Source organism: Microcaecilia unicolor, chromosome 2, assembly GCF_901765095.1.
Source record: "Microcaecilia unicolor chromosome 2, aMicUni1.1, whole genome shotgun sequence".
Classification (NCBI taxonomy): domain Eukaryota; kingdom Metazoa; phylum Chordata; class Amphibia; order Gymnophiona; family Siphonopidae; genus Microcaecilia; species Microcaecilia unicolor.
This window is the reverse complement of record NC_044032.1, coordinates 166,215,314-166,241,685: the sequence shown is the minus strand read 5'-3', so window position 1 is coordinate 166,241,685 and position 26,372 is coordinate 166,215,314. Positions and strand designations below refer to the sequence as shown.

General features: G+C 42.8%; 1 protein-coding gene across 1 annotated transcript in view; it reads right to left on the bottom strand.

The window, feature by feature from the left end:
* The window catches only part of MAN2A1 (mannosidase alpha class 2A member 1), a 228,043-nt gene that overhangs the window by 127,485 nt on the left and 74,186 nt on the right, over positions 1-26,372 (bottom strand). The window contains exons 5-7 of the mRNA XM_030193463.1: positions 22,502-22,629; positions 22,233-22,406; positions 15,514-15,700 (exon numbers count right to left, since the gene is read on the bottom strand). Of these exons, the coding sequence (XP_030049323.1) occupies positions 15,514-15,700; positions 22,233-22,406; positions 22,502-22,629 (489 nt within the window). The remainder of the gene's footprint in view (positions 1-15,513; positions 15,701-22,232; positions 22,407-22,501; positions 22,630-26,372) is intronic.

The window sequence follows — 26,372 nt, the reverse complement described above, 5'->3', positions numbered from 1 at the left end:
CCATGGACTCTTAATGGTACATTCTCTATATACCTTAGGGCCCCATCTTGCAGAGATAAATCCTTCTACCCTTTGCACCCTGGTTTTCTCACTTATACAGTGGGGGAAATAAGTATTTGATCCCTTGCTGATTTTGTAAGTTTGCCCACTGACAAAGACATGAGCAGCCCATAATTGAAGGGTAGGTTATTGGTAACAGTGAGAGATAGCACATCACAAATTAAATCCGGAAAATCACATTGTGGAAAGTATATGAATTTATTTGCATTCTGCAGAGGGAAATAAGTATTTGATCCCCCACCAACCAGTAAGAGATCTGGCCCCTACAGACCAGGTAGATGCTCCAAATCAACTCGTTACCTGCATGACAGACAGCTGTCGGCAATGGTCACCTGTATGAAAGACACCTGTCCACAGACTCAGTGAATCAGTCAGACTCTAACCTCTACAAAATGGCCAAGAGCAAGGAGCTGTCTAAGGATGTCAGGGACAAGATCATACACCTGCACAAGGCTGGAATGGGCTACAAAACCATCAGTAAGACGCTGGCGAGAAGGAGACAACTGTTGGTGCCATAGTAAGAAAATGGAAGAAGTACAAAATGACTGTCAATCGACAAAGATCTGGGGCTCCACGCAAAATCTCACCTCGTGGGGTATCCTTGATCATGAGGAAGGTTAGAAATCAGCCTACAACTACAAGGGGGGAACTTGTCAATGATCTCAAGGCAGCTGGGACCACTGTCACCACGAAACCATTGGTAACACATTACGACATAACGGATTGCAATCCTGCAGTGCCCGCAAGATCCCCCTGCTCTGGAAGGCACATGTGACGGCCCATCTGAAGTTTGCCAGTGAACACCTGGATGATGCCGAGAGTGATTGGGAGAAGGTGCTGTGGTCAGATGAGACAAAAATTGAGCTCTTTGGCATGAACTCAACTCGCCGTGTTTGGAGGAAGAGAAATGCTGCCTATGACCCAAAGAACACCGTCCCCACTGTCAAGCATGGAGGTGGAAATGTTATGTTTTGGGGGTGTTTCTCTGCTAAGGGCACAGGACTACTTCACCGCATCAATGGGAGAATGGATGGGGCCATGTACCGTACAATTCTGAGTGACAACCTCCTTCCCTCCGCCAGGGCCTTAAAAATGGGTCGTGGCTGGGTCTTCCAGCACGACAATGACCCAAAACATACAGCCAAGGCAACAAAGGAGTGGCTCAGGAAGAAGCACATTAGGGTCATGGAGTGGCCTAGCCAGTCACCAGACCTTAATCCCATTGAAAACTTATGGAGGGAGCTGAAGCTGCGAGTTGCCAAGCGACAGCCCAGAACTCTTAATGATTTAGAGATGATCTGCAAAGAGGAGTGGACCAAAATTCCTCCTGACATGTGTGCAAACCTCATCATCAACTACAGAAGACGTCTGACCGCTGTGCTTGCCAACAAGGGTTTTGCCACCAAGTATTAGGTCTTGTTTGCCAGAGGGATTAAATACTTATTTCCCTCTGCAGAATGCAAATAAATTCATATACTTTCCACAATGTGATTTTCCGGATTTAATTTGTGATGTGCTATCTCTCACTGTTACCAATAACCTACCCTTCAATTATGGGCTGCTCATGTCTTTGTCAGTGGGCAAACTTACAAAATCAGCAAGGGATCAAATACTTATTTCCCCCACTGTATATGGCCTCTCTCTATTATATGCTGACAGACAAACATGTTCTATCGCTTTTATTGCTTAGCATCACCACTTTGCATGTATTTTTTGCAGACTATTTTCCAATGATTACAATTACCTATACTCTTCAGTGATCTTGTGTACAGGTTTGTTTTGCTGTACCCTCATGTTCGATCTGTCACTTTCTTGGTTGTTTCATATATATATAGAGAGAGATCCACAGAAAGAGATATTCTTTTATATATCTTTTAATTACATTATATACATATGTTCTTTGAATATTTTAGTTGTTTTATTCAATATGTTCTTATGTTTCATTTCTTTCCTGGATTGTTTCTTTCATGTGAAACACTTTTTTAAACAATTTAGAATATCATACATTAATACATGGAGTTTTTTTTATGTTTTATGCTTTTTGTTTTTATCTTCATGTTTTATAATTTTAATGGATTATCCACCTTTTCTTATATATTTATATGCACTTGGATACAATTGCTTATTTACCTTTGTGCATGCATGCATGCATGCATGTGTGTGTGTGTGTGTGTGTATACATTTTTTTCTTCCATGTATGTCCATTGTTTGCAGATCCCTGGTGTAGGCTTCTCGCCGAAACACAGTGCTATGTCTGGTCCTGAAAAATAAAGGTTTCATTTACTTTATTCCTCATCCTGCTGATTTCTTCACGGGAGAGCCCTGCTGGTCACACTACTCCTTTCCCCTGTATTTGTTGACGTAGTGGACTACAGTCCTCTGCTTTTGCGGTGTCCCTCCATTAATCTCAAATCACAAAATATCCCTCCTTAAGGAAATCTTAATATATTTTTTTATTTTCTTTTGGAGGTTTTTTTGTTGTTGTTGTTTAATAGGATGATCCATAATTCAGCTCACATCATTTGGGCATTCATGCCATAATATTAGCATTGCCAAGGAGAAGGCTCTGGCTATATATCCTGTTTGCCTTCGTATCTTCACTGATGAAACTACTAAATTACAAATGAGTAATTCTTGTATGTGTTTGGCATTGGTACTATATAACTTTAGATCTCAATTTTTTGTGACTACATTCAAGATTTTTCCCAAATCTATTCAGAATTACTTTTAACCAGCTCCCTCATCCATAGTGGCTACAAAAAATCTGAGAAATACTAGTCCAAGTAGTTATTAGTTATCTCTCTATATAAAACGCACCTCCAACGTTCTAATGAAGCCGGAAGCTTCAAAGTTCTAAGTTTGTAGTTGTGTAGATCGCTGTTTGCCCATGAGTGTCTGCCCCGCCCTCGCATCACAACGTGATGACGTCGAGGTCAGAGCACTGACACTCACCGAATCGCATCGCTCACCCGTTGCTACGCCACGAGACTTGACGTCAGACGCATCATGGACCTAAGAGAACGACCTGCATGAAAAAAGGAAGGAGTATCAGCAGCTGACAATGAAGGAATCGCCGAACCGTTGCCAGGGAAGGAGACGTCAGACGCATGACGGACCAATCATGAGCAACTGCATGGGAACAAGGGAGGAGAATGAGCAGCACAACCGGTCACTTTCTCTGCAGCACGGAGACGAGGAACATCGCTGGAAGGAGAATACTATTTGGATGCCCATGCTCCTGCTCTCGGTATGTGATGGCGCAAACAGACACCCAGAAACACAGTTGCAGCCTCCCTAACAAACGCCCTCCCAGACAAAACTACCCACTGTCCCAACGTCCCCGTCACCTCAACCAACCTCCCTCCAAGTTACACACACCCACAAAAGTACTGGATCATAACGGCGCTACAAACACACACCCAGAAATCAACTTGCAGCCTCCCTAACAAACGACCTCCAACACACAACTAGGGAGGGAGGGGGGAGGACCCTGGAACTTGGAGGGAGGCGGGGAGGACCCTGGAACTCGGAGGGAGGGAGGGGGGACCCTGGAACTTGGAGGGATGGGGGACTCTGGAACTTGGAGGGAGGGGGGACCCTGGAACTGGGAGGGAGGGGACGACCCTGAAAGTTGGAGGAAGGGAGGGGAGAGACGGCCCTGGAACTCGGAGGGACGGAGGGAGGGAACGGCCCTGGAACTCGGAGGGAGGGAGGGTGAGAACACATTTATCCTAACAATCCCTTTCAAAACATTAAATGCATAAAGGCAATACCTTGCTAGTGCCCGTTTCACTGGTTTCAGAAACGGGCCTTTTTTACTAGTTCTTTAATAATAGTTTAAGGCTCTGTTCACCCAAGTTAATTTTGATCTTTGAAATGTGAATAAAAATTACTTTGGACAATAGCACAAGTTGTACAAAGAAAAGAGACTCAAGCTATTCAGCTAAAAAAGCCTTTGCTACAGCATTAAAAAATAGCTGAAGTGCACAGAAGAAACAGGTACCATAGCCATTATTATAATGGTATCCATTCCATCTACAGATATTCTATAAATAATCATCTCAATATGTATATTTTGTTTTTGTGTCATCTTTAATTTGCTAGGAACAAAAGAAAAAAGATGAACGAGCTGGTGGTGTGGTTATTTTCTTTTCAAAAAGTCAGTATTCTTTTACAACCTTGCAGACAAAATGTTGGGCGAATTTTGAATCTGCTATAAGCAGATATCACCTTTGGTAAAACTTGGGTGAATTTAGATTTAGACTACCCTACTGTGGAAGAATTGTAAGTATGAAGCATATGAAAAGCCTGCCTAGTTTTCAGGCTGAAATTACTTCCACTAAGAACAGCACTTTCCACTATAAGTATTTTGCTCTATTAATTTCAAAATTTCAAGCGATCATTTTGTGAGCTGGGTTACATCGCGTTTAAGGTTCCATGAAACTGATGGCTTCTTGACAAGAGGTTTTGAATGCCATAAACCTTTCATAAATCTTGACATGTGAATGACGACATCTAAGTCAATATTCAAAAACACTTGTGTGGTCAGCTGCAATGTCAGCCACATATGTGCTTTGATTTTTAAAAAGAAGTTCCTTGCAGTTTAACAAATAGCAGTTTGGTGGTTTCATTCACAAAACAGGTAAAGCTATACATTTTATTAAAAGGTACTCTGAGGGGTTTTCACTGATCATTGTGAAAGATAAAAATGAATCACATCTGGGGATTGAACACATCAAAAATAGATGAAAGAGAGTTGGTTTCAGATGGTTTCAACACACTCCCTTACTGGCAATTAACCAACTATACCTAGATGGATATACAATCACAGAACTTCAAAAATGATACAAGCTGCAGATGTCAGTAGAGTTTTCCTCTCTACAATGGTAACTGAAGGCAAGACAAAACAGGTCCGGTGCAGGAGATGGCACCCAAAGTTGGAGCTGACTGGCTGAGTACCTGCATAGCCTTATATATGAATTCTTTTATCTGTCACATTGTTCAAGTCATGCTAGCATCATGGATGGGCATTGGCCAGGTGTATTTGCTGACACAAACCTGCCAGTTTTGTAACAGCCTGCCACATCAGCAGTAGATAGCCCAAAATAGGGTAGAACTTCCCTGCTTTAATGTCTCCTCCATTCTTCTAGACTACTTCTCAGATGAGTCATTGAACATATATTCCATCAGGGTCACAGTCATTACCTTTACCTGATGCACGGCAGGGTAACGGTCTTTAGCACAGAGAATCCATGTGATGTCACAGGCCTTTGGTTCAGGTTTAATTCTGTGATATACACAGTAAATTGTAACAGAGGCTGTACCCCTTACAAGAACAAGGGTAGACAAAAGTTAAACAGTCAATGGCAAAATTCAGCTGTTTAACAAAAAATTATGTCTTACCTGATAATTTTCTTTCCTTTAGTTGCAGCAGATGAATTCAGAGACTTAGGGGTTGTGACCATCTACCAGCAGGTGGAGATACCGAACGCTGAACTGAATTGTCTTATAGGACGGAATTTTCCTTGGGCACTCAGTATTTCTCATAACAAAGCAGAAGGAAACAGAATTATAACACTTCTCCTTCCCCACAGGGAAAAGTGATAAACCAAGAACTGCAAACACAAACAGATTACAACAGTCTATCTAAAATGTAAAAATAGAGCAATATGATTTAACAGAAAGAACTAACAGGAACAACCAGAAAAACAGGGTGGGTCTCTGGATTAATCTGCTGCAATTAAAAGAAAGAAAATTATCAGGTAAGACATAATTTTTCTTTCCTTAGCGTTTGCTTTGCTACATCCCACAAGTCTCTGGATTCATCTGCTGCTGTCCTTAAGAAAGGTGGGAACCTGAATTTCCCGCGGGTAACATCAATATTCCAAAAGATGCATCCAACTGAGCAGCGACATCCAAACGGTAGTGTCTGGAAAACGTATGCAAGGAAGACCATGTCAACGCCCTACATATTTCATCCAATGAGAATAGACAGGCTTTCACCTAGGAATTCGTGACAGGTTAAGAAGAATGCGCCCAGAATCTGGCCAGAAGTGGTATACCCACTAGTAAATGCGCGGGCTCAATAGACTCTTTGACCCAGCGAGCGATCATGGCTTTCGAAACCACATTAACTTTTGAGGTCCTGAGCAAAGAACAAACAAATGCTCTGACCCACAGAACTCATTGGTCACTTCCAAATAGTGCAGGAGTAATGATGAACATCAAGCAAGCGGGAAGAAACAAAAGTTGAATATAAGAATAGCTATACTAGCTCAGACCAATGGTCCACCTAGCCCAGTATATCCTGCTTCCAACATTGGCAGAAACCTAAATAGTAGTAACATTCCGTGCTACCAATCCCAGGGCAAGCAGTGGTGTCCCCATGTCTGTCTCAATAGCAGACTATGGACCTTTCCTCCAGGAACTAGTCAAAACTTTTTTTAAACCCAGATGCACTAGCCACTGTTACTACATCCTCCAGCAAAGAGTTACAGAGCTCAACTATTCATTGAGTAAAAAAAATATTTCCTCCTATTTGTTTTAAAAGTATTTCCATATAACTTTACTGAGTGTCCCCCTGTTCTTTGTACTTTTTCAAAGAGTAAAAAGAAAATGATTCACTTCTACTCGTTCTACACCATAACCATATCTTCCCTCAGCCATCTCTTTTCCAAGCTGAAGAGCACTAACATCTTTAGACTTTCCTCATATGAGAGGAGTTCCACCCCCTTTATCTTTTTGGTCACTCTTCTTTGAACCTTTTCCAATTCTGATATAACGTTTTTGAGATACAGCAACCACAACTGAATGCAGTACTCAAGGTGAGGTTGCACCATGGAGCAATACAAAAGCATCATAGTATTCTTGGTCTTATTTACCATCCGTTTCCTAATAATTCCTAGCATCTTGTTTGCTTTTATGACCGTTGCCACCGCACCACACACTGGGCAGATTTCAACATACTGTCTATAATGACACCTAGATCTTTTTCTTGAGTGCTGACCCCCAAGGTGGACTCTAGCATCAGTTTGCATTTGTTCACATTAAATTTCATCTGCCATTTGGATGTCCAGTCTTCCAATTTCCTAAGGTCTTCCTGCAATTTTTCACAGTCTGCATGTGTTTTAAAAACCTGGAATAGTTTTCTATCATCTGCAAATTTAATCACCTCACACGTTCCAATTTCCGTATCATTTATAAATATGTTAATCTCTCTAGCATTCCACTATTCACCAACCTCCACTGAGAAAAATGGCCATTTAACCATATCCTCTGTTTTCGGTCCAATAACCAATTCCTAATCCACACCAGAGCATTGCCTCCTATCCTATGACTCTTTAATTTTCTCAGGAATCTCCCATGAGGAACTTTGTCAAAAGCTTTCTGAAAATCTAGACACGCTGCATCAACTAGCTTACCTGTATCCACATTTTTATTCATGCCTTCAAAGAAATAAAGCAAATTGGTGAGGTAAGACTTCCTTTGACTGAAACCATGGTGACTCTGTCCCATTAAACCGTGTTTATCTATGTGTTCCGTAATGTTATTCTTTATAATAGTTTCCACTATTTTACCAGGCACTGACATCAAGCTTACCAGTCTGTAACTTCCTGGATCATCCCTGGACCCCTTTTAAAAAACTGATGTTACATTGGTCACCTTCTAATTTTCAGGTACTATGGACAATTTTAATGACAGGTTACAAATTACTAACAGATGATCAGCAATTTCATGTTTAAGATCTTTCAGTTCCCTTGAATACATGAGATGAAAGGCAGAAATCACCTTAAAAAGAAGAGATGGGACTATGCGCACTGTCACCCTCTTCAGGAGAAATCCGGAGGATCTCAACAGGACAAAGCCTGGGAGTTCCAAAACCCTGCTTGGGCTGATACCTAGATCCCTGATTAAAACTAGGCCGCCCTGGATGATAGCATCTGGTATCTTTAAAACGAGGGCGAGCCTAACCCCACTGGAAAGAATGTTTAGACTTGTCCTCAGGAAGGTGCCGAGTCATTAAGTCATCCAGATCTTTCACCAACTTCGCTAAGTCCTCACCAAACAACAGCTTGCCCTTAAAAGGGAGCTAAACCAGCCACTGTTTGAGGCTGCATCCACTGCCCAGTGGTGCAACCACCAGGGCCGCCGAGAGGGGAGGTCAGGGGGGACAAACTTCCCTGGGCCCGGTGCCGCAGTCACACCCGCCCTCCGTCGTCAACCGTCTGCCATCAGGCTGGGCCCCCTGCATTGAAATCACAGCGCCTCTCACCTCCGTGTGAAAGCGCTGCAGGCAGCAGCAGATCGCCTGCCTTCAGGCCTCCTTCCCTCCGTGTCCCGCCCTCGTCTGACGTAACATCCGTGAGGGCGAGACACAGGAAAGGAAGGAGGCCCAAAGGGAGGCGATCTGCTGCTGCCTGCAGCGCTTTCACACGGAGGTGAGAGGTGCTGTGATTTCAATGCAGAGGGCCCGGCCCGGTGGCAGACGGAGGGGGGAGCAGTGGCGGCGACCTTGGGGGCGAGACCCTGGGGGCGACCTTGCCCCGGGCCCAGCCCAGTCTTTCGGTGGCCCTGGCAACCACAGCAAACAATGGGCTGTGAAAGCCAAAGAGATCTGCTTGGATGATGCCAGAATCAATTCATACAAAGAATCCGCCAAATATGCCAGCCCAGTCTCCACCTCCATCAATTCAGTAGGAGGCTGACCATCAGACTCCTGGAAGTAATCTGAAATCTTGTGCACCCAGCTAAGGCTCACCCTAGCAGCATATAGAGGTGTATAGCCACATGCAGAGATCACTTCTGCACTGTCATAGGAATGCTTTGCTGAATCCACCAGTTAAGGCTGAGTGTAGCTTGGATGGTCAAAGAGAGATGGAGGCGAACATCTGAGAAGGGACCACTGAAGTGGTCTGATGTGGAATCTGATGGAAGAATGTCCAAGATAGAGGCCATTGTGCCCAGAACGTAAACATATTCCCAGACTCAGGGATATGGTAGGGAAAGTAGAACCTAGCAATCTCTGAGATGTGGAGGGGCATAATCAAAAGGGGCGCCCAAGTTTTCCTGAGGATATCCTCGCAGGACGTCCCGGCGAAGGGGCGGGGAAACCTGTATTATCGAAACAAGATGGGCGTCCATCTTTCGTTTCAATAATACGGTCGTGGACACCCAAATCCTAACATTTAGATCGACCTTAGAGATGGTCATCCCCGATTTTCGGCGATAATGGAAACCGAGGACGCCCATCTCAGAAACGACCAAATCTAAGCCCTTTGGTCATGGGAAGAACCAGCATTCGTAGTGCACTGGTCCCCCTGACATGCCAGGAAACCAACCGGGCACCCTAGGGGGCACTGCAGTGGACTTCACAAATTGCTCCCATGTGCATAGCTCCATTACCTTGTCTGCTGAACCCCCCTAAAACCCACTCCCCACAACTGTACACCACTACCACAGCCCTTATGGGTGAAGGGGGGCACCTACATGTGGGTACAGTGAGTTTCTGGTGGGTGTTGAAGGGCTGACATTTACCACCACAAGTGTAACAGATGGGGGGGGATGGGCCTGGGTCCGCCTGCCTGAAGTGCATTGCACCCACTAAAACTGCTCCAGGGACCTGCATACTGCTGTCATGGAGCTGGGTATGATATTTGAGATGGCATAAAGGCTGGAAAAAATATTTTTTTTTAAATGTTTTGAGGGTGGAAGGGGGTTAGTGACCACTGGGGGAGTAAGGGGAGGTCATCTCCGTTCCCTCCGGTGGTCACCTGGTCAGTTCGGGCACCTTTTTGTGCCTTGGTCATAAGAAAAAAAGGACCAAGTAAAGTCGTCCAAGTGTTCGTCAGGGACGCCCTTCTTTTTTCCATTATTGGTCGAGGACGCCCATGTGTTAGGCATGCCCCAGTTCCGCCTTGCCTCCGACACGCCCCCGTGAACTTTGGTCATCCACGCGAAGGAAAGCAGTTGAGGACGCCGAAAATCAGCTTTCGATTATGCCGATTTGGGCGACCTTGGGAGAAGGACGCCCATCTTCCGATTTGTGTCGAAAGATGGGCGCCCTTCTCTTTCGAAAATAAGCCTGTTAGAGCTCCCTAGGTCTTTAACCAACTTCTCTAGATCTTCTCCAAGCAAAAGTTTACCTCTAAAAGGTAGGTTGCTAAATGTGACTTAGAAGCCACATCAGCTGACCAATGCCTAAGCCAGAGCTATCTTCTTGCTGAGAATGTCAAAAATTGGCTAGTGTGGCTGTGCACTAGAGCTGGCTGGCATGGCTGCGCACTAGAGCTGGCTGGCATGGCTGCAAGCATTGGAGCTAACTATTGTGGCTGAGAGCCAGAGCAAGATGGTGTAGAAGAATATGGCTATTTGCACCATTGTGCACTACTACTACCAGGGCCGTGCCTAGGGTCTCTGGCGCCCCCCTGCAGCCTATCAGTTGGCGCCCCCCCTGCAGACTATCAGTCGGCGGCGGCGGCGGCGCCCCCCCCCCCCCCCCCCCGTGAAAATGATCGCTCACCACTTGCCACACTGACAGGAATTGTCAGCAAAATTCTTAGAAACAAATTGCTATACATTGCAAAATAAGATAGCAGATGTAAATTCTCAAAGTGGACATATTCCAAACACTAAAATGAAAATAAAATTATTTTTTTTCTACCTTTGTTGTCTAGTGACTTTCTTTTTCTGATCATGCTAGCCCAGTATCTGATTTCCAGGGCTTCCTTTCCATTTATTTCTTTCCTTTCCTCCTTTCTTCTTCATTTCTGGTCCTCAGCTTCTGCCTATTTTCTTCATCCATGTGCAGTTTTTCTCCTCTCTTCCTTTTCCCTCATTTCATCTCCTTCATCTCTCTTCCCTCCCCTCTATGTCCAGCAATTTCTCCTCTCTCCCTGAGCCCTGCCCTCCCATCCATGCTCCTCTGTCCCCTGCCCCCTCCATTCATCCCTATCCAGCAATTCCCCTCTCTCCCTGAGCCCTGCCCTGCAATCCATATCCATCCATCCCCTCCATTCATCCCTATCCAGCAATTCCCCTCTCTCCCTGAGCCCTGCCCTCCCAATCCATGCCCATCCATGATCCTCTGTCCCCTGCCCCCTCCATTCATCCCTATCCAGCAATTCCCCTCTCTCCCTGAGCCCTGCCCTCCCAATCCATGCCCATCCATGCTCCTCTGTCCCCTGCCCCCTCCATTCATCCCTATCCAGCAATTCCCCTCTCTCCCTGAGCCCTGCCCTCCCAATCCATGCCCATCCATGCTCCTCTGTCCCCTGCCCCCTCCATTCATCCCTTTCCAGCAATTTCCCTCTCTCCCTGAGTAACGTAGGAGTGAGGCTGGGTCAAATTCCTCTTTGCCTTTCTGTTTCATCAGCTCTTATTTTCCTTTCCTTACTCTCCCCTCCTTCGTTCCTCCGAGTCTAGCTTGTTCTCTTCCCATTCCCCCCCCCCCCCCCCCCCCCCCCAGAAATTTCCTCCTTGCCTTGTATTTCTTTTCCCCAGCTGGCCTGGTTGGTTCCACGTTCCAGTTCCCCCAACTGCAGCCTCAATGTAACTTTTTCTTTATCAATATTACAATTAACAACAAGTGTAGCCAGCCATAATGAAACGTTAAGGCGAAACCGTCCTTACCAATGCCAATGATGTCCTGACCTTGTCCACCACTCTCTCTAAAAAAACAAAACAAAATGAATGCCGATGCAGCGGACTTGCGGAGCGCTGCAGGAGCGGGCAGCAGCAGCAGCTAATCATCCAGTGATCCAGCAGTGGCGCCGGCTCTCCTCTCTCAGCAGTCAGTGCACTCAACGCGTCGTCGTTGTCCTTCGGAGTCGGACTGCCTGCGAGGCTCCAGGCACGATGACGTCACGCCGTGCGTCACGCTGGGGCGGTGCTAACAGCCTGAACAGACGAACGACGCAGCGCACGGGAAGGCAGAAGCCAGAGCGAGCCAGCAGCGCATGCGCATATAGGCGCCAACGCGAGAGAGGTTTGTAATGTGTTTTTTAATTTTATTAAACACAACACTGACTCGGCAGGCGGTGGCGGCGGCGGCGCCCTTGAACATGAGGCGCCCCCCTGCCGTGCTTACCCCGCTTACCGGGTTAGCACGGCCCTGACTACTACTTAACATTTCTAAAGCGCTACTATGGTTACGCAGCGCTGTACAATTTAACATAAAAGGACAGTCCCTGCTCAAAGAGCTACTGATGGCAAGCTGCAGTGGGACTTGAACCAGCAATCTCTGGATATCTGTACTCACTCTCAGCTGGTTGCTTTAACCATTTAAGCTATTCGTCTACATTGAAGTAGCTCTGTAATGTCGCTAGCTGTCCAATAAAATGAAAATGTGCAAAAGTGCAACAGAAGCATATAGAGACACTATGACAAGCAGCTAATGGTGCCGCTGATAACAGTGGTGGCTGGAGCTGGTATGCAAGAATTTTGGCCAGTATCAGTATGCAATACCAGACAGCAGAGCTGCTGTGGAAAACCAACACTGCTAACCTTTAGCACTGTAGCGTAGTGTTAGCTGCCTAGACATGTAATGAACTGCTTGTGAAGGCAAGCAATATGGGAGAGTGAAGTAAAATATGCTCCATTTGAAATAGAGTCAAGTTCCTCAGCTTCTAATATTATGCACAAACCAGCCTTGAACCTGCGACTTTCATGTTGAAAGCCTGCCACCTTCCAGAATAAACTATTCTGCTTCTCAAAGCAATGTAACACTGCACGTAGAGAAAATCCCACCACGGCAACACTGAGGTTCCCACTTTTCAATGGTTACCATGGAGACCAGGAAAGACATGGGAACAGTATACTAGCCTCAGAAAAAACTCAAGATGTAAAACTTGAGAAACATGGGACTAATAGCACTATGCTTGACTCTACACTAAACTCCTTGGTAAAGATGCTGAAAAAAGAAATACCTGAACTACCAATATAGAGTTCTAGTAACAAAAAAGTTCCACAAATGAAGTGAGGGAAACTTTCAGGACTCAACGCTCTCTAAATAAAAGGTATATAAGAATATGAGAACACTAAATATGCCCTTTCAGAGGACGTAACACACATGGTGAATTGCCCTGATACTGTTCCCTGGCTCCCAGCCTAGGAACAGCACCAACTCTGAAACTATAAGTAAAATCTTAACTCACCACAGGCAGCATGGTGACTGCTGACACCAATGAATCCACTTTAGGCAAACATTGCTTTTCCAGCTCAGGCATGGATACGGAGTAAAGACACAACGAGGCATATTTTCAAAGCACTTTGGGAGGCTAAGTTCCATAGGTTTCTATGGAACTTTGGGAGGCTAAGTGCTTTGAAAATGAGCCCCAACATAGCCTTCACCACCCAAAGGATAGCTTCTGGGGTAAGGTGGTCTTCTAGTGCTTACCATTCTAGGATTAGCAGACGCAGGTGTAGCAGGATCAAAAGAAGAAATATTAAGAACTGAGAGCCTTAGTTATAAAGGAAAACAACTCTTCCTTATGCAACATCTGCACCATGGTGGGCTCATCAGATTCCTCTATAAACAGCTCCTCCTCCTCCATCTATGAAGAAAGGGACTGCCCTGACATGACTCCCTCAGATTGAGAGGGAGACAGGGGAGCAATAGACCTACTTCTGAGCTAAAGTGCAAACATGTCTTTGGGGCAGGGTCCATTAGGAAGACTGCGGCAGGCCGCAAGTCTGAAATCTCCAAAGACTGAGCTAAAAAGGAACCTTCAGTTCCCCTATCAGATTTATTTATTTATTTATTTATTGCATTTGTATCCCACATTTTCCCACCTATTTGCAGGCTCAAAGTGGCTTATATAGTTTGGTTAACATTGTCATTACAGGATATTAGATACAGTTAATGTTGTGCAGAGATTAAGTGAGGGAAGAGTGAAGAGGGAAGGGAGTGATTAGAGTAGATGTGTAAGGTGGGCTTTCAAACTGATTGGGTTGCTGAGGTGGATACAGGCATTATGGAGCTGCAGAATGAACTGGGGGGGATAAGGTCAGAAGACCCCCAACCCTGGAGAAACACCCAGAGTGGCTGACATCTGTGTAAGGACTTACAAAGCAGTGCCAAGTAAAAGAACCATCGGCAGCGCTGCTCCCAAATTGCACTGCTGTAAAATGGCTGTCGGATCACTTTCAGCTCCAATGGAAACAGGATGCTAGGCTTGATGGACCTTTGGTCTGTTCCAGTGTGGCAATACTTATGTACTTATGTAATGTAAATATTGAGAACCAAGACAGGTGCAGTCCAGCATCTCCTGAAGCCTCCTGTTCAACTCCTCTTTGGAAACTGCGAGTGCCAATATGCTTATGTTTATTTAAACTTTATGAATCAGTTTATTTAATGTGTAAACCAATACTAGAATGGATCAGTTGAGATCTATCACTGCTGGACTCTGAACCCTTGCAAACAATTACATTCCCAGATGTCATCAGGATGAATGGTCCTCTCTACAGGTAGAGTAGAATGACTGATCTGAAGGGGAAACAAGAACTAGGATGCTTCTCGAAAATCTGGTGCAGCTCATGGGTCCTTGGAGTCTACAACTTCATTGCTGATGCACTTGGGCCAAACTGGATCAAACCACAAATCTTTTCCATCTCCTTTTGCTGGCCATGAGGACCCCTAGGTATCATTTTCTGACAAGTGAAACAAGTAGGGATGTTGTGTTTGGGCCTGAGGCACAACATGCAAAACTCATGGATACTGCACAACCATCACATATTTCTTAAAGCCAATGGGAGTCTTTAGCTATAGGAAATTAGCAACAAATATCCACAATGCAATCAAATGATTCAATAGTTAATAATGAATGGTACTACTTGCTGCATCGAAGCTAGTGCAGACTATGGCTGCACCAAAAATTAAGATAACATTATATGATGATACAAAGAGTTTTTCTAAGAGGGAAAAGAGGTGAAATAAAGGTGGGTCAAAGCAAAAAGCAGTGCTTAAAACATAAGAAAGTATAACTTTCATAAAAATGACTGTCATGCAACCTGATTCTAACTCACTTTACCAGTTTGGGATTTGCCAGTAGGTTGCATAAAGGTGCCAAAAACTACTGCTATCCACTGTAAATAAACCACATTCCATTTGTCCCCCCAATAAGATTTGTTTGATGACTTCCTCTGTTAAAACCAGAGTTATATATTTCATTCAAGTCTCTTGTTTTACATGAAATTAAATTACATCAACATATTTAATATAATTTGAATGAATGTCTCATGGAAAAAGATCTAATGAAAAAAACAAATGCGAAAAAGAAATAAAGCAAGAACTGAAATCCAGGGTAATCTAAACCCCTGAGCCACCAACAACAATTAAAACAACAGTATTTTATATTAAAGCAACCTCACTAGATTTAACACCATAAAAATGTATTCTGATCTCAGTACCTACTTTGATAAACAGTAAATGGGAACAAATTACAAATTAGATCTCACCTATGCTGGACATTTCCAGCATGAATTGCCTCAGGAGGTACTCTCCAAGGACAACTGACTCTGCCTCCAGGCAGGCGCTTGAAATCAAATTGGCAGCAGATTTTAGGATCTGGGCCACAGGTATGAGGAACATCATAGCTGTAAAAGGGCATCATGTGGCAAAGAATATCTGTGTTAGAGTCCCAACCTAAAATAAAATCATTAATAGCAAATAGTAATTAATATGGAAATAAATACACAAACTTAAATGCTGCAATTGAAGAATATAATCTCATATTTTTTGTGTTTCTGGTCAGCTACTACAAGCATCTCCCTCAGTTGTCTAAGCTTTTCTCATTGCTGCTGCTTTCATTCCATCAGCTTAACTCTAAGCTTCAATTTCAGGGCCTCCCATATAATTAAGGTGTTGGTATCTTTCTTTAATCCAACTGAGGTGAAGAAAATTTGGAATGGCAGACTCTATTCATTGCATATGGCCTTATCTAATAACAATGTTATTACGTGTAACTGTATATTCTTTAATATATCCAGAAATGTCTTATAATGTCTTTTACTTTAAAACTATTATGTATTTCAACACCATGTAACCAATACCCTCTGTAAACCAAATGTATATTCTCTTCTATTTCCAATTTCCATGATGAATTGTAAGCCACATTGAGCCTGCAAAGAGGTGGGATAATGTGGGATACAAATGCAATAAATAAATTACACTCAACTCTTGTGTCCCTTCAAAATTGAAATCAATTGTTTAATATCTAAGGATATGGGGGCATGATCTGGCCAGGTATTAAGGCCAATTTAGTCTAGAATGTGCGGGCACACCACCACAGAGATTAGAAAAATGTCTATCCTAGAGTACGAGTCAAATTTTTGAATAGGATATATATGGAGATTGAGGCATCCACTGGATAAGGAGTATATCTAACACTCCCTGAGCTTCCAGTAGTTTATGTAAATTCATACTCTCACTCCTCTCCTATGGGTGTTTTCCCTGTTTTACCTAAATCCAAGGATCCAACCATATTTATGTCTTCCCTTACAATCTAGCAGGAGAATTCTAAGCTTTTCTGCAAACCATCTAAAAAATCAAGTTGACCATCATTTGGGGCATACAAACTTTCCTCCCAGACCTGATTCTACCATAATTACTCTACCCTTCCCATCCTGTCATTGACAGTGTACTGCAACTTGAGAGTGTTTGCAAACTATTATAGCCACTCCAGTATTACTGATAGTTCACAGGGACTCACAGACCTTCCCCACCCCCCCCAGGTGGCCTTCAATCTATCCATTACTGGGTCTCGTGGAATAAGAATATAATCAGCAGCCATAAATTCCGAGTTATGCATAACTTCTCTGATATTTTGTGCACTGAATCCTCCAGATATTCATAGATATTATTTGTATCCTACCCATTCTCAACCAGAAAAATTAATCAATACTACAAGCAAGCAATTTCCCATTCTCATGCCTTCCATCTCAAAAGAAGCCAGGCATTAAACTGTCCCTCTATCATGCCCCTCCCATGTCTCCCCATCACAATCATATCATTCCTCAGACAACCCAATCCATGCACACAACATTGCCTCACTCTCAATCCTTACCACATTAGCAGTCACCAGTTGCAGTAATGCGCGTCTACTCTTGGTTCATGACATTAACACAGAACTCTATCTCCCCTTCCACACTTCTCAATTCAAATAGCCATACACTTATAATAAATATTTGAAAGATCTCTTGATATCAGTGAGCAGAGTGAACCCAGGCATTCCAACCCTGGAGCATCTTAGTCTGCAACCTACTTATAGTACCGAGCATGCACTCAACTAGATACTGAGGAGTGCACCTTTAGTAAACATAGAGACATATTTTCAAAACACTTAGACTTTAAAAGTTACATTGTAATCTATGGAACTTTGTAAGGCTAAGTGCTTTGAAAATGAGCCCCATAGTAACACAGTAAATGACAGCAGATAAAGACCAGAACAGTCCATCCAGTCTGCCCAACAAGATAAACTCATTTTACATGGTATGTGATATTTTATATGTATACCCGAGTTTGATTTGTCCTTGCCATTCTCAGGACACAGACCGTAGAAGTCTGCCTAGCACTGTTCTTGTACTTAAAGGTCTGAAACTAACATAGAAGCCCCTTAAAATTTACACTCCAGCCCATCCATATCTATCAGTTATGATCATTCCATAGATCCATTCCTTCCAAACAGGATTCCTTTGTGGTTATCCCACATATGTTTGAATTCCAATATCGTTTTCATCTCTACCACTTCCCGTGGGAGGGTATTCCACATATGTACCACCCTTTCCGTGAAAAAAATACTTCCTGACATTACTCCTTAGTCTGCCTCCCTTCAAAATCAATTCATGTCCTCTAGTTCTACTGCCTTCCTGTCTCTGGAAAAGGTTTGTTTGCAGATTAATATCTTTCAAATATTTGAACGTCTGTTATGTCACCCCTGTTTCTCCTTTCCTCCAAGGTACATGTGTTCATGTCAGCAAGTCTCTCCTTGTACAGCTTGCAACGCAAATCCCATAGCATTTCTGTAGCTTCTCTGTGCACCACTTCCAGTCTTCTTCCATCTTCAGCAAGATACAGACTCCAAAACTGAACACAATACTCCAAGTGGGGCCTCACCAATGACTTGCAGAAGAGCATCAACATCTCCTTTCTTCTGCTGGTTATACCCCTCTCTATGCAGTCTAGCATCCTTCTGGCCACAGCCATCACTTTGTCACATTGTTTATTCACCTTCATATCCTCTGACACCAACACCTCAAGGTCTCTATCCTGAGTAGAGCTTACTACTCTCTCCCCTCCTATTTGGTGTCTCTCTTTTGGGTTTCTGCACCCCAAGTGAATCACTCTGCACTTCTTGGCATTAAATTTTAACTAAATACTATAACTCAGACCTTTACCCACTTACTAATAAACTAAAATTATCCTCAAATTAACCACATAAGTGATAACATTAATGTGCTCAGTCCATACCCATTCCAACCATTATATCCCCAAAAGGAATATGTGGCAGTGTCACAGATGGAACCATCATAGCACATTTAGGTGTTCCGCCTCCTTAAGTCATGTATGTACATACACCAAAAGCCTACCGCAGCTACTCTGATAGTAATTAATTATAATTAGTTTTATCCCCGAATCCTAAATGCACATATATACCTAAATATATATTGAAATCAACTTTTCATATACTCATTTATGACAATGCTCTTCAATATTCAATATCCATGGCACACTGCATACTACATTGTTCAAGGATTGGGAGATATAACTGTGCTGTTTTATAAACATAAGGAGATTTGCTAAACAAGTGCTAAGACCACTGCAAAGCAGATATGTAACAGCCCTACCTAATATCTAGTTTCTCATATGTGATGTCATTAATATCCGAATAACAATATCCTATATAATAATTCTCACCTCCAATGTTCTAATGTGCCTGGGACCGTGCCTCCCTCGGAGGTGGTCTGCTAGGCAGGCACGCACTGACGTCAGTGACAGCTGATTCGAAAGCAAGGGGAGGAGTAGGGAAACACGCCTTCAGATTCTCCAGCTGTTTATAAACTCTTTCGTAAATGGCACAGTATGCATTCCATTCCCAGATATTCCTTCAGCAGCCAACCATGGTTCTTCACCAGGATTTTCTTCCATGAACATCGAAGAGAAGTAATTGTTTAGCAGTTCGCTTTATCCTCCTCATTCTTCACATAGTCATTCTCATTATCTTTCAGTCATGCAATTCCATTCCTATCTTTTCTCCATTCTCCAGTATATCTGAAAAAGGTCTTGTCACCTCTCTCTACATCTTTAGCCATTTTTAATTCCGCTTGCCGTATTTCCCTCTTCACTTCTTTGAATTTAATCCGATAATCTTTTCCATGATCCTCTCGTTGCATTCTTTTGTATTTCTTGAACAAAGCCTCTTTTGCTCTTATTTATTCAGCTACTTTTTTGGAGAACCATATAGGCTTGCTGTTCCTCTTGTTTACTTTCCTTGCGTAAAGATCAATTTCCATATTTATAGCAGCCTTTAGCTTTGACTACTGATTTTCACTTCTCCTACACCTTCCCATGCCAACAGCTGCTACTTCAGTTATTCCCCATTTTATCATAATCAGTATGTCTGAAATCCAGTACTTTGAGTTTTGTGCATCCGCACTCCGCCTCTGCCCTTGTATCAAACCACATCGTGTGATGATCACTATTACATAGGTGGGCAACCACCCAGATACTGGCAATACTTCCTCCATTTGTGAGCACTAGATCCAGCATCAATCCTTCCCTCATGGGTTCCGTCACCACTTGTCTGAGCAAGGCACTTTGACAGGCATCCACAATCTCCCTACTTCTTTCCGATTCTGTAAACGGGACGCTCCAATCCACATCAGACAAGTTGAAATCTCCCAAAAGTAGCACCTCCCCTTTCATACCAATCTTTTGAATATCTTCACCAACTCCATGTCTAGCTTCTCTGTTTGTGCCAGAGGTCTGTAGACTTTGGAAAAAAATGACTTTGCATATCGACTCCTAAGTGACTATTCCATTATGGGAAGGGCAGTATCAATAGGAATGCCAGTACTGGAACTCTTAATTCCCTGCTTCATCATAATCTATTACTGTACACAGCAACAATTAATCCAACATCTACACTGTCTCGGTCTCACATTTACCTTATCTGTTTTAACAGGTGGAAAGTCTCTGTGGAGTACGTTATCAGATTTGGTTTGTTAACTTTGTGGAGTGTATCACTATATGACAGGGGCATCAGCTAGGTCTAGAAATGGTTTTGTAAGGCGGGAAGGGGCCACATTTCAGACTGTGTTAGGTGTGGAGCACCTCTCAGCCAGAAATTCTAGTTTCACCTAATGTACCCAAATGCTTAAATGGCTCTTATGCCAATTGTTAACCTTTTCCTTGGAACTTAATATTTCTATCTTTTATTCTTACAAGAGGAAAAGACAAGCAGCAGCAGCAGCACCAGAACTGCCACCTGCAGTATATTCTTCACTCTTCCTACTGTTCTTATCGCTCGTTTATCTCAACAATCTCAGGGAAATTAGGACACAAGTCCTGTTGGGGACAATCTGCAGGTCAAGGTATGGAAAAGCAGCCTTCCACAGAGCTGGCTGTGACTGGTGGGGGGCAGCAAGGCTTCCATCTACAGTGCCCTCCAGCTCTTAAAATACTGGGGAATCTATTTGCCTGCTATAGCAAATCCTGCAGGAACTGCTGGACATTAGAGGGATGGCAGCTGAAGTGCAGAGACTGTCTTCATCTAATGAGTATGATCTTTTCGCTTTGCAGTCTGTACTAGAGATTCTATACGATCTAAAGGCCCTCACTCAGGCAGTGCCCCTCTTAAGCGCTTATCAGGACCTGATCTGATCTCTCTGGAACTGCCCTTCCCCCCCCCTTGTTTTTGTTTTCTGCTAAATTTTCCTTACCCCCTCTTCCCTCAAAAACTCAAAATAATACTTTTTAATAATCTATATGTGATGTCTTATTTATCCGCTAGGCTCAGCACCCTTGGGTCTTATGACAGGGAATGTGTGATCTGGGGATCTTGTACCAGAAAGGGATAAAACACAAAATTTGGCATAACAGCCCCACCCCAGGACACAAAGTGTCTACTGAAATCTATTCTACATTCAAAACACACAGAGAAGGAAACACATGGAGCGGCCACAATATTCCATTTAATGAAGAAGGGACAGGGCAGTGGCACAGTATGCATCAATCCTCATCTCATTCATATGGTACTTCAGGGAAACCCAATATAGGGAGGCTAATCTTAAGGAACAACAATTTTTCCATCAATTCAGGTGCCATACATGAATAATGTGAACTTACAATGTTCCCCACCATAGAGAAAACATTCAGTTAGAACACTAGTTGGTGTGCATCAAAGAAAATGCTGGGCTCCAAGTATTCTCCAAGATGAGCAGCAAGGTCTGACTAGATGATGGACTTGTATGTCCAGTATGCGACAGGGTCTGTGGCCATAATCTCAATGGGCTCCAAAAGGTAACACTTGACCACAGTTTCTACGGTTGTCCCTTGTGGGAGGTAACGCGGTTGGCCTATGCTGCCAACTGCTGAACATATGGCCTTTGCCAAAATAGTACACCCTACGGTAGAAAGGGAAAAGTAGTAGCTGAGAAGAGGAGGTAGCTGATGTCGCTGGGATGCAGATGATACTGAAAGAGCTGCAAGGCAAGCATTCTTTCTTTACCTTATACATTGCATCTCTTTTCCCACTCTTCTGTGAATCAAGGTATAAGCTTCACCTTAAAGGAACAAAGACAAGTCATCTGAAACCTCTTACCCAGATGGAATTCTACATGTTAGCTACCATGTGTAATTCAGGAGTGAAAGAGAGTATCACCGTCCAGTTGAATGAATTTGCTTTTTTAGGCATACTGACAGCAAAACTTGTTCCAGTAATTCCTGTTTATGCAGACATTTCTTCATTGTCTGACCCAGAGACTTCACTATAGACACAAACTCAACTAACAGAGTTCCCTTCACCATGCTTGAACATTTTTATAATTCTTGCTTGCATAAAAAGTGCCCTTAAAGAACCAGCAACACTAGGAATCTTCTAAAGTGAAAGGATACAGTGCTTGGTTATTGTTTCTTTCTTAAGTGAAAGGATAAGAAACTATGATACATGCATACATACCCCAGTTTTGTCTCCAATAAAATTCTAGAGTCTTCTGGGTTGCAAAGTACTTTTTAACTGAGTAATGAACTCTCTGGATAAGCATATTAGATAATCCTGAGCGTTTCAGAAGGTAAGCCATTGTTGGAGAATGCCCAAAGGGATCAATAGCCCATCCAGCCTTTGGTTTTACACCTGTTTAAAAATATCAGGAAGGTTTTCAATCTAAAGCAATACACATGGGCTAAAAATACCATTGTCTGAACTGGAAAAGGAAATTCAAAACATACCAAGATTCTTCTCCAGCCACTGATGTCCTTCTATCAACTGGTCAATTAAGGAAAAATAATGAGATGAAGCTTCATCAGGCATGACCCAGCCTCCTGTTACAATTTCAAACTGGCCAAGCTCTATTAATCTAAGATATAAAAGAAAATGGGGGCGAGAAAAAAAATGAATTTTAAAAGGAGAAAACAAAGTTGCTTTTCTTTAAGAGTATTCTCCAAGATAAGCAGCATATCAATTCTCATACACACAGGAATGACATCCAATGGAGCCATGATTGGAACAGTGACCGTCTGTCTCTAACATAGCTTTCCAACATGCACAATTGAGAATGTGATGGACATCATCCCCCAAATTCTATAAACAGTGTTAAAAATTGTGCACGCAAATTTGGGCATGCAACCAATTTGTGCACAGAATTTATTTATTTATTTGTAACATTTGTATCCCGCATTTTCCCACCCATTAGAAGGCTCAATGTGGCTTATAAAATACTGTAAAGGTGAACGCCAAGTCCGGTAGGGGTAAACAAATATAGATTGAAATAGGGGTCAGGTAAGTACAATAAGGGTCAACGATAATAAGGAATATATAATGTCCAATACAATCTAAGGTTATGTTGTGTTGCAGAATTGAAGCATTTAAGTAGGGTCAGTGGGACAGGCCTTGCAAAACAGGTAAGTCTTTAATGATCTCCTGAAGTTAAGATGGTCGTAAATCATTTTCACAGTCTTTGGTAGTGTATTTCACATTTGTGTGCCTAAATAGGAGGAATTGGATTCACAGGTTGATTTATATCTGAGTCCTATGCAGCTCGGATAGTGGAGGTTCAAATAGGTACGTGAGGTACTAGTTCTATTTCTGGTTGGAAGATCTATCAAGTCAACCATGTATCATGGAGTTTCACCGTAGATAATCTTGTGGACCAAAGAGCAAATTTTGAAGGTAATGCATTCCTTGATTGGGAGCCAATGCAGTTTTACAAGCCAATTAGCGCCAATAATTGAGATCTTAACAAGAAATTGTTGGTGTTAACTGTATTTAAATAAAATTTATGCATGTAAATTTTACGCGGAGGTCCAAAAAGGAGCGTGGATATGGGCAGATCAGGGGTGTTCCTTTCATTTACAGATTAGGTGCAGGGATTTACACCAAGGTTTCATTGGTGTAAATGGTCATAGCTAAATGTAGTCACAGTTCCTGGCATTAAGCGTTATTCTACAAACAGCGCCTAACTTTGAACACTGCTTATAGAATAGCGCTTAGCACTGTTTTTTTTCGGTGATGATTTTTTAAGCGACATTTATAGAATTCAGTCCCATGTATCAAACCTGTCACATATGTTGGAGAGAAGGCCCATTGGTTAAAGCAACAGTTTGAGAACCAGCGAAGCCAAGATTCAAATAGTGTTTCTGCTACTAATACTCCTTGTAATTGTGGGTAAGTCACTACTTCCCCACTATCTCAGATGCACATTTAAATTGTAAGCTCTTTGGTGCATATTGAACCTCAACACACTGTACAGCACTCTGTGCATCTTGTAGTGGTATAAAATATGAAAGTATTACTGTCACTCTGTCATTTCAGCATACAGCTACACAATGGAGAAATTAACTCCTTAGAGGTAGGAGGGTTTTGTGCAGGAACGTTGCCAGACCTGCCATTTCAGGTGGGCCCCGAATTAACCTGGGTGGGCCCGTCCCACCCACATACATACATATAGTTTTTTTTAACTTTCCCTCTTCTCCTGCTATCGTTATCTTTCTCCCCCTCCACCCAGTATCTGCTCCTCTTCCCACCCCTATGGAACTTTGGAAGGCTAAGTGCTTTGAAAATATGCCTCATAGTAACTTACTGAACTTTTTAAGTCTAAGCACTTTGAAAATACACCTCTAAGAGTCCTTTACTTCAATTAATCGATAAACTTTGCCTTTTCGGTGGGTATCAGGTTTCAAAGTAAAGACTGACAAAACCAAATCTTTACTGTTTAATTTGAATCCCTCATAGCTTCAGGAATACCTGTTTAGAGTGGCTAGGAAGGCTTTTAGATATTTCTGCATTTACATTTCTCATAATCTTGAAGAGCTAAACATATTCAGTCAGACTCGGATACCAGAAATCCTTGAATGTGACTTGGTGGGGTAGGATAGTGACCATGCAAAAGACAATACTCCCCAAATCTTTATTCTTACTTGCTCAATTACCAATACATATTCCATCAAAACAGTTTCATATATGAGACATAATGTTTAGAAGGATTATTTGGTTAGGAAAGGCAATGAAGGCTAGACAAATTGCCCTTCAATATAACAAGGGAAGGGGAGGACTTGGCCTTCCTAACTTAAAGAAATACTAGCAGGCTATAGTATTGAAGGTCATGTGAGATCATTATAGGGAGCACCCTTCAGTACATTGGATTAGATTAGAGAAAAATTATTTGGCCCCATATCCAGTCTTTGAAGCTGCTGAAGTGGGACAAGGGAACACAAAGTTGGGTTTTACTTTTTTTTTTTTTACTTCTCTTTTATGAATTTAGTCTGCAATGGCAGCTTTCCTGTTTTGTGAGGAAGGCTAGGGCCCTATAGCTAGCTTAAAGACTTGGGCAACAGGCTATTTTCACCTCTTTAGGGAAAAACTGCAGAAGTAGGATTCCTTCACTGTAAAGAATTTATTCTTCCAGGGCTCTTTGCTGGCCCAATCTCAATTGCAAGATTTACTGTAAATATACCAGGCTATAATCTATTTAGGAAGGATAGAGATGGTCGTAAAGGTGGAGTAGCTCTGTATATGAGAAATGATATCGCAGCGACTGAAATGACAGGGACCTGGGGAAAGGAAGAAGCGATATGGATCACCTTAAAAAGAGATAATAGAACTTCTGTCCACGTGGGTGTTGTCTACAGAACTCCGACACAATTGTAGGAACTAGATAAAGATCTGATCACAGATATTCAAAAGTTGGGAAAGAAGAGAGAGGTGCTGTTGCTGGGAGATTTCAATCTGCCGGATGTAGATTGGAAGGTTCCATCTGCTGAATCGGAAAGAAGTAGACAGATTGTGGATGCTTTTCAAAGTGCTCTGCTCAGACAAATGGTGACGGAACCCAGGAGGGAGGGAGCGACACTGGATCTGGTGCTCACAAATGGGGATAGTGTGTCAAATGTCCGAGTGGGTGCCCACCTGGGCAGCAGTGACCATCAAACAGTTTGGTTTGATATGACTGCTGAAGTGGAGGGTGGCCACTCAAAACTCAAAGTCCTGGATTTCAAGCATGCTGACTTTAGCAAAATGGGGGAATACCTGAGAAAGGAGCTGATGGGCTGGGGGAACATATGAGAAGTGGAAGGGCAGTGGTCCAGGCTGAAAGAAGCTATAAATAGGGCCACAAACCTTTATGTAAGGAGAGTAAATAAAAGCAAGAGAAAAAGGAAACCGATATGGTTCTCCAAGCAAGTGACTGAGAAAATAAAGGCTAAAGAGTTGGCGTTGATGAAATACAGAAAAACTCAAGAAGAGGAACACGGAGAGGAATACCGGATGAAACTGAAAGAAGCCAAGAGAGAGATACGTCTGGCAAAAGCGCAAGCGGAAGAACAAATGGCTAGAAATGTAAGGAGGGGTGACAAAAATTTCTTCAGGTATATTAGTGAAAGGAGGAAGAATAAAAAGGGAATTGTGAGACTGAAAGATGCTATGAACCGCTGTGTAGATAATGATGAAGCTAATTTGCTAAATAGATACTTTTGTTCTGTTTTCACAGAAGAACATCCTGGAGAAGGACCACGATTGACTGGCAAAAGTACATATGAGAATGGAGTGGATATAGCACCGTTCACAGAAGAGAGTGTGTGTATGAACAACTTGAAAATCTAAAAG